This window comes from Vanellus vanellus (assembly GCF_965231255.1).
Source record: "Vanellus vanellus genome assembly, contig: HAP1_SCAFFOLD_137, whole genome shotgun sequence".
In the NCBI taxonomy this organism is placed as follows: Eukaryota; Metazoa; Chordata; class Aves; order Charadriiformes; family Charadriidae; genus Vanellus; species Vanellus vanellus.
This window is the reverse complement of record NW_028126925.1, coordinates 289,338-298,715: the sequence shown is the minus strand read 5'-3', so window position 1 is coordinate 298,715 and position 9,378 is coordinate 289,338. Positions and strand designations below refer to the sequence as shown.

Here is a 9,378-nt window from a genome sequence, read left to right as displayed (position 1 = left end):
ATTGCTGGCTTGTGCTGAGCTTCTCATCCACCAACACCCCCAAGTACTTCTCCTCAGGGCTGCTCTCAATCCGTTCTCTGCCCAGTGTCTCTTTGTGCTTGAATTGCCCTGACCGTCGTGCGGGTCCTTGCACTTGGCCTTGTTGAACTTCATGAGGTTTGCACAGGCCCACCTCTCCAGCCTGTCCAGGTCCCTCTGGATGGCATCTCTGCCCTCCAGTGTGTTGTCCACTCCACACAACTTGCTGTGGTTGTAAAACTTGCTGAAGGTTCATGTGATCCCACCATCCATGTCACTGACAAAGATGTTAAACTGTACTAGTCCCAGTACTGACCCCTGAGGAACAGCACTCATCACTGCTTGCTACTTGGACATGGAGCTGTGGACTGCAACTCTTTGAATTGTGACTGTCCATCCAGTTCCTTATCCTCTGTCCATTGGTCAAATCCATGTCTGTGCCGTTTTGAAACAAGGATGTCATGTGGGACAGTGTCAAATGCTTTGCACAAGTCCAGGTAGATGACGTATTGCTCTCCCCTGATCCACCAATGCTGTAATGCTGTCATAGAAAGCCACCAAATTTGTCAGGCAGGATTTTCCCTTAGTGGAGCCGTGTTGGCTGTCACCAATCACCTCCTTATTTTCCGTGTGCCTTAGCAGAGTTTCCAGGAGGATCTGCTCCATGATCTTGCCAGGCACAGAGGTGAGACTGACCAGCCTGTAGTTCCCCGGGTCTTCTTTTCTACCCTTTTTAAAAACGGGGGTTATGTTTCCCCTTTTCCAGTCAATGGAAACTTCACCACACTGCCACGACTTCTCCAATATGATGGATAGTGGCTTAGCAACTCCACCTGCCAGTTCCTCAGGACCCATGGATGAATTTCATCAGGTCCCATGGACTTGTGCACCTTCAGGTTCCTCAGCTGGTCTCAAACCTGGTCTTCTCCTACAGTGGGTGGTTCCTCATTCTCCCAGTCCCTGCCTTTGCCTTCTGCAACTTGGGCAGTGTGATCAGAGCCCCTCTCAGTGAAGACTGAGGCAAGAAAGTTGTTGAGTATCTCAGCCTTCTCCATGTCCCGGGTGGCCAGGTCTCCCATTCCCTTCTGGAGTGGGCCCACATTTTCCCCAGTCTTCCTTTCGCCTCCCATATATACCTATAGAAGGCTTTCTTGTTGCCCCTGACACCCTGGGCCAGATTTACCTCTATCTGGGCTTTAGCTTGCCTAACCTGATCCCTGGCTGCTCAGACAATTTCTCTGTATACCTCCCAGGCTACCTGGCCTTGTTTCCACCCTCTGCAGGCTCCCTTTTCCTGTTTGAGATTGTCCAGGAGCTCCTTGTTCATCCACGCAGGCCTCCAGGTGTTTTTTGCCTGACACCCTCTTTGTCAGGATGCATTGCTCCTGAGCTTGGTGGAGGTCGTCCTTGCATATAAGCCAGCTGTCTTGGGTCCCTCTTCCTTCCAGGGCTTTATCCCACTGTGCTGCATCAAGCAGATCCCTGAAGAGGCCAAAGTCTGCTTTCTGGTCCTTCTCCCCATCAGCTTAACCTGAATGACCAGGTGTCACTGTGCTCTGGGATTGCCCTGGCATTGCCAGCTTTCTTTGCCAAACACTGGGAGCTACTGCTTGCGACTTCCAAGAGAGGTGGATGCCTGTCACACAGCAAGGGTTCTTTGGGTATCGGGCGATAAAACAGCAATGGTCTATGGACCAAGTCTGATAACCTTATTATAGTAATATAAGTTCACAATCAATATAATTAAGACTGAGTGGAGCTCAAACAATCTAGGCATGAGTGAAAGTGAGAAGGGGAAACCTCACTTGCCATGTAGGCAACATACAACGGTGTTAACAATTAAACTTACCCACTTTTGAGCAACAGTCAGGGAAACTGTTGATTATTCATATTCTCCATCATAATGTAAGGGTATCTCCTTCGCTGGGCAGTAGCTGTGGACCAGGCAACAAGAGCTGCCCGGAGTCAGCGTTGGGGTGCCTTTCTTATGGGATTGCCCCTTCTCTGTTCAGTCTTATTATGGTCAACTGGTTGACCAAGACATGTCCTTTACGTACACAGCTGGATGTGTCTCAAAAGGGTTGGTGATCCACAAGTAGTTCTACGGGGATGGTCACCAGTTTCTGTGTGCGAGTGGGTCCGTGCAGCTACGGTGAGCAGTGCAAGCACGGTATGTAAGCGCTTTCCACTGTCCCATGCCATACCCAAGGTCGTACCAAGTGTGTGTCGCCACACTCCCCGCCTGATGGCATGGGTAATGGCGTGATCCAGTGGTTGGGTGACAGCCCTGCAGGGAGAGGCTGTGAGCCTCTCTGGCATCTACACGTGCGAAATGGCTGGGTGTGAAGGGAGAGATGGTGGAGGAGGAGGAGGACTTTCCCAAGCGAGGGGCAAACGTGAGATTAATCACTGTCTGTGTTCGATCGTTTGGTTCTATGGCATAAGGCAAAGCAACACTTAATCACAATCCAAACAAAACTTAGTAACAGGATCAAGAATATTACAATAATAAGAGTTTCCATTGACATTTTTTGCAAATGCTCATTGACATTTTTTGCACGAAACTGCTCAGAAAGTGAAAATCTGCCTCCTTGTTGCAGGGTAAGCATATCGAGTACTAGATGATGTTCTCCTGCTCTCAAAGCTAAAGAAGAGTGTTCCTGTTGCAAGGCTACAGTGGCGTCTGCTGTGCCATTGTCTGTGCCTTCCATGGTAGCGGAGAGATTTCTGAGAGCTCTTTCTAGCTTGTTTGCCCTGAGTCCGGGAATTAAGCTTCTGATTAAAAGTCTCCACCCACAATCTCGGGGGATTCCTCATATACTAGGATGAAGAGGTGGAGTGTCAGATGAACACATGTGGCATGGGCTGCATTCACCCCCACGCCTCCCACTGCAGGAATGACCGCAGGCAGACACACTGTGAACCAAACATCAAACCTTTAATGAATTAAGAAAGAGAGAGATGTGGGAGAGGTCTGGGGCTGGAGTGGGTGGGTGCGGGTCACATGCGGTGGGGATCCGTGCTCCATGCCTTCTCTATCAGCCCATGAAGAGCGGCTGGGGGGGGTGGGGCACTTTGCCCCCCTGCATCCCCCAGGGTTCTGGGTCGCTTGGTGGCCATGGTGTTGCCATCAGATGCCCTCTGCTTGTTGCTGCCCATGTGCTGCCTGCTGCTGCCCACTGCGGCACCGTCCTGCTCCGGTGTCCCCTCCCACAGGGGTTTGGAGTGTTTTTCCACCTGGCACACCACCATCTTCTTCCTCTTCTTGGGTGGGATGTTGTCCCATGGGGAGGTCTCTTGAGTCCTGGGGGTGCCATGTGGCGTGGGGCGCTTGGCCTGCTTGCCACCCACCTCTCCCGATCTAGGCACAGCCTGGCAGGAGACAATGGCTGGTGGCAGCAGCGAGCAGGTCAAAACCTCACGGGGCTGCCTCCTCAGCGGCTCCTTCAACAGTTGGGCCATGCGGGGTGGCCAGTGCTGGGGGACAGCCGGGGGTCTGGCCAGGGTTCTTGGCAGCAGGTGACGGAGGGTTCTCAGCAGGGGACTCTCTGGAGGACCCTTCAGGGGATCCTTCCAGGGACTCTTCACAGGACTGTCCTTTAAAGTCTTCTCTGAACTCTCCGCAGAGCTCCTCTTGGAAGTCTCCAAAGGACTCGGTGTCAGCCAGGTGGGAAGGTCTGCCGCCACCCCACCCTGCTTCCCCTTGGGGTCCTGCAAGGGGGTGTCTGGCACTCCCCAGAAAGGGTCATTATCTCCAAGCATTGCTTGCACCAGACAGTCCTTGGAGCAGTCACCCTCCACCCTAGGCTCCAAGAAGTCCTGGACTTTGTTAAAGGAGGTGGAGCAGGCAAAGCTGTCGGGGTCATCAGGGAAGGTGTTTTTGCCAACCGCCAGCATCACCGCCACCACTAGCTCCTTGTTGCAGCCGCCCTCTGCCCTGTGCTCCAAGAGTTGGGGAGGCTTGTTGAGGGAGGTGGTCAATGTTCTTTCACAACATCTCTTTATTCATCTCCTTCATGATGACCAACCGTGGCCTCTACGGCCAAGGGAGCACCAAAGTGGTCTTCAGCGCCAGACAATGGCCTGGAGGTGGTCCCCTCACCCACCGGCTGGACCAAACCAGGGGTGTCCATGGAGGGACAGCTTTGCTGGTTTTGCTGCCTCAGGCTCTGTGGTGGCCGTTGGAGGGCCCCGTAGGTGGGCTCCTCGAGCAGGCTGACTCAGAGCTCGTTGCTGATAATACAGCTATTACAGGCGTTATGAAGGCCGAGGCTTCCTGAGGATGGGAGGACTTGGCCTTCACCGCCTTCAGCGCTGCGCGTTCGGTGAGGTTTTTCTCCACTGTTCCTTCTCCTTCTCTTCCTCCTTCTCCTTCTCTTCCTTCTTCTCCTCGTCCTTCTCCTTCTCCTCCTCTTTCTCCTCTTTCTCTTCCTCCTTCTCTTCCTCCTTCTCCTCCTCCTCTTCCTTGTCCTCCTCTTTCTCCTCCTTCTCTTCCTCCTTCTCCTTCTCTTCCTCCTTCTCCTCCTCTTTCTCTTGTTCTTCCTCCTCCGTAGTGCTGAGTTTTTGCTGCCTGCTCTTGGCTCTGCTTCTGTGCTTGTCCTTTGGGCATGGCTTTGCCCTTGGGTTGGCTGGTCACAGGCTGGTTTATGGCGGAGGAGACCCTTGGGACCACCAACCGCCACCTGGAAGGACACAAAGGGAGAGGTCTACCTGAGGATGCAATGGGTTTGGGGCCGCTTTCTGCCCCTCCCCATGAGCCATGTGCCTCCTCACATAGCCACCAGCAGGTCGGCTGAGGAAACCCCCTGTGCCAGGACCCTCATCTGACACACAGCTGTCCCCATGTCCCCAGACCACGCTGGGGCTCTCCTGAAGAGCTGGAGAACAACCAGCCCTGTGAAACGGGGGTGTTCCCAGCAGCCCCATCCCACCCCTCCAGGTGCTGCCTTCACCACTGTTGGGTGGTGATGGCCAAGGAGTGTTCAGGGCTGGGGAATGGGCTCTTGCTGGGTCAGAAAATCATGGAATGGTTTGGGTTGGAAGGGACATTTAGAGGTCCATGTAGTCCAACATCCCCCGCCGTCATCGGCAGGGCCACCTTCCAGTAGACCAGGTTGGTTCCAGCCCCATCCAACCTGACCTTGAACACCTCCAGTCAGGCTGATGGAACGGTTTGGGTGGGAAGGGACCTTTGAAGGTCCACGTAGTCCAACACCCATGCCATGAGCAGGGAGATCAGGTTGCTCAAAGCCCCATCCAACCTGGCCTGGAACGTCTCCGGGGATGGGGCATCTCCCACCTCTCCGGGTAAAATGGCCCCGTGCGGCCGCCCGCCCAGAGCCTTCAGCCTCACCTGGCCAGAGACCTTGTCCTCTTCCTCTTCTGTGGCCCTGAGATTTCCCTGAACTGTGGCGTTTCGGTTTGAGTCAGGCTCGGAACCAGCAGGAAAGGGAAAACCAGGAAACCCCACTGGAACCAGAAAGGAGACACCTCCTCAGAAGAGCATCGCTGTGACGCAGGGGGTGCTCAGGCCTCTTCCCAAAATGTCCGAGGGGTGGACATTCTGCCCCTCTCGCAGCCCCATCGTGTCCTCCCCAACATCAGCACCATTTCCAATTTCTGATTTCATCATCATCATCATGGTCAGGAAGGAGGAGCCGGGTGATGCCGGGGAGGGGACAGGGACTAATTTTTTGGGGGTAGGTGTCATTTCTGAGGGGAAGAGGGGGAGAAGGCCTTGGCCCACCATCCTCCCACCGTACCCTTGGGCACATCCCACCCTGGGGCTCTGTTTTGGTGATGCCAACGAATCATTAGGACAAAAAGCCCTCAGGAGTTGGCCTGAAGCTTTGGGACAAGTTGGAGCCTTTTGGCGCTCAGCGTCAGCCATTTCCCCACAAGATGGCATAAGTTAGTTGCCCGTCCCATGGAGAGGAGCTGGGAGCTGCTTTACCTTTCCCACCTTGCTGAAGAGGTGGCAAACTGTCTTTTCTCATCTGCTTGTCCTCACCAGGGACTTGTCTTGAGGTCTTGAGGAGAGCCCTGGGTGGGTGTTTGGGCACACACTCCATCACAAATCTGGAAAGAAGGAGAAGACACCCACATGACCCATGGCACCACCAGCACTTGCCACTTGCTGCGGCCACCTGCCCGCAGGCAGGGTATGGCATTGCCATGAAGGCCATTGTCTTCCCAAGTCTACCACATCCCATCCCCAAGGACAGGCCTGGGAAATGGAGTCGCCCAGCAAAGAAGTCCAGGCCACCACGAGAAGAAATGTCACCCAAATTCCTCTGTCTTTCCCCTCAGAGCCGCCTTATGGGAGTGACTGTGGCCTGGGGACATCATCAAGAGTCGCCGCCTGGTGTCCCCAGAGGAGGACACCCATGGTAGCACAAGGAGGAGATGCTATCTTGGGCATTGGCATCAAAGAGCGGCTACAGCCGCCAACGTACTCACTTGGGAAAGAGGATGACATGGCCGGAGAAACTCAGTGAGGCCACGGGTACCACTGGGGACACAATCATGTCCAGCAGATGGGGGACCTGCAATGGAGGAACACAAAGATTCAGGACATCCTCAACGTGGTTGAAGCACTCCACAGTGGAGGATGCCAAAGACAGCAGGACATCCTCAATGTGGTTGAGGGTCTCAGTGTTGGAGGAGCCCAAAGATGGCAGGACATCCCTCAACGTGGTTGAAACACTCCACACTGGAGGAGGCCAAAGATGGCAGGACATCTTCAACGTGGTTGAAGCACCCCACGTTGGAGGAGGCCAAAGATGGCGGGACATCCTCCACATGGCTGAGGCACTCAGTGTTGGAGGAGCTCGAGGCAGCAAGTGTTGGCAAGACCATAACTCTCACCTGGACCGAGTGGCTGAACGTGTCCTGAGGGACCCCACACAAGCAGTGCCGGAACACTGCCGTGGGACCGCACGCGCCACAGAGAAACCGAAACGCTCACCTTGAAGGCAACCTTCTTCAAGTTCTCCTTCCCAGACAGCCTCTCCAGAAAGTCGTGGTAGAACTTCATGCGCACCTTCGTGCCTTCAATGAGGAGCACCCCCACCTCCCTCAGGATGAGGGCCACATTCTCCCCCTTCCCCAGGCAGTGTGAGAGGAGGGTCGTGGTGCCTTGGATGCAGTCGACCACTTTCTGCCGGGACACAGCGGCTGCCACGGCCACCTTGGAGTACTTGAGGGACTCCAGCTCCTTGTTGCCTGGAAAAACCACAGAAGGATGGAGATGCTCACCCAGTGGCCTGTGTCCTACAGCTTGTGCGTCACAATCATTGCATTGCCCCAAAAAAACTCAAAACCACTCAATTTTTGGACTTTGGAGTTGCTTCAGAGAAGATGACCGTGCAGTCAGCCATCTTACCGGGCAGGTAGTCCTTGTTGTCCATCAGGTTGTGGACAACGGCAAGGTTCCTGGCCAGGTGGAACACCGGTTTCTGGATAGTCAGGGTTTCATCTCCGACCTGGACGCATTCGGGGACAGTGCTGAAGGAGCCGAGGGTGGGAATTCGGACGCCCTGCAAGTGGACGAGAAGGGTGGGAGGGTGAGGATTGGCCAGAGGGAAGATCTGGAAGTGACCTCCCCCATCCAGGGATGGTGCTTCAGGCTGGATCCTGCCCTCTCCAACTGTTCGGAGGCATGAGCTGGGCGGTGGGGAGAACTTTGGGGAGGAGATGTTGAGTCCTTCCCCTCCTCAGGAGAAAAAAACAGCACTGGAGTTTGGGCAGAACCAGGACAAGGACATCCCAGGGGGTCTCCAGTGACCAGGATCAGCCCTACCAGAGGTGACACCAACATTGCACAGGCCCCGTTTGGCTGTCAGGGGGGACGACGGGGTGAGGTTCCTGTTTTCTGAGGAGTTGAAGGGTGACAGCAGGCCACGCCCCAGGGGGATCCCACCACCCCTCATGGTGGATGAGGAAGACGCGGGTGTTGCACCACCTTGTGGAGCAGGAGTTGGTCTTGAATGTAGCCAGCCACTGCATCCCAGACGGCCGTTCGCTCTGAAAAAACAAAGAAGAACCAGGTCAGGCCCCATCTCCACCAGCTCTCAGGTCCACCCCAAACATCTCCCCCTTGAGCCGCGACGCAGTGGCAGACGCCAAGTGTCATGGCTGGCTCCAAAATGGTGACAAGCCCTTGAGTCTTGGCTGCCGGAGAGGTGGCTGCAGTTGGCCGTACCTTCAGCGGTGACACTGGACATAGCGAAGGTGTGCTCCATCCCATCCCAGAAGTCCATCTTGGTCCTCCTCACGATGGCGGGTCGGTTCTTGGTGGCAACAGCCATGTTGGAGGTCGTCTTATGGATGTTCCTGCAAAGTGTGGGACCCACCACCCGGTGGGCCCTTTTATACCCCCTGCTCTGAGTGGGTGTGTCATGCACCCCTTGTGACATCAGGGTGACATGTTCATCGCTGATTGACTGACCGTGGTGACACGGCAACCGCCAACCTGCTGCCCTCTGGTGGGGTGGCCATTAGCAGGGAGAGCTTCAAGCAGCTCAGGATGCTCCAAGCCCCAACCAGCCTGACCTCGGACCTTCCAGTCATGGACCCACAGACTGGTTTGGCTTGGAGGGGACATTTGAAGGTCCATCTCGTCCAACCTCCCCTGTCATTGGCAGGGACATCTTCCAGTAGAGCAGGTTACTCAACGCCCCATCCAACCGGACCTTGGATACATCCACTCAGACCCACAGAATGGTTTGCATTGGTTGAGTTGGATTTTTGGGTGGTTTGGGTTCCAACAGACCAGGTTGGTCCCAGCCCCGTCCAGTCTGACCTTGAACCCCTCCAATCAGACTCATAGAAGGTTTGGGTTGGTTGAGTTGGATTTTTGGGCTGGAAGGTTTGGGAACCAGTAGAGAAGGTTGGTCCCAGTCTCATCCAGCCTTACGATGGACACTTCCAGTCATAGACCCACAGAACGGTTTGTGTTGAAGGGGACCTTTGAAGGTCCATCCAGTCCAACCTCCCCATCATTGGCAGGGACACCTTCCAGTAGACCAGGTTGGTCCCAGCTCCATCCAACCTGACCTTGAACACCTCCAACCGGACCCAAAGAACAGTTTGGATTGGATTTCTGGGTGGTTTGGGTTCCAGTAGACGGGGTTGGTTGCAGCCCCATCCAACCTGACCTCAGACACTTCCAGTCATGGACCCAAAGACTGGTTTGGGTGGGAGGGGACCTTGGAAGGTCCATCCTGTCAAATCCCCCAATCACTGCAGTGGCCGAGAATAAAAGTAGTGCCACGAGTGGGGCGGGTGCTGCTGCGTTATTGTATCTCAGCCTATTGTATTATTTTATCTCTTTCGTTTATTTTGTTTTTTCCTTTATGG

General features: G+C 54.8%; 1 protein-coding gene across 1 annotated transcript in view; it reads left to right on the top strand.

Moving 5' to 3' along the window:
* Nucleotides 1-2,127: 2,127 nt before the first annotated feature.
* The window catches only part of LOC309685635 (acrosin-like), a gene marked incomplete at both ends in the record, with an annotated part of 196,573 nt that continues 189,322 nt past the window's right edge, over nt 2,128-9,378 (top strand). Inside the window, one exon of the mRNA XM_082501373.1 lies at nt 2,128-2,192. Within this exon, the coding sequence (XP_082357499.1) occupies nt 2,128-2,192 (65 nt within the window). The remainder of the gene's footprint in view (nt 2,193-9,378) is intronic.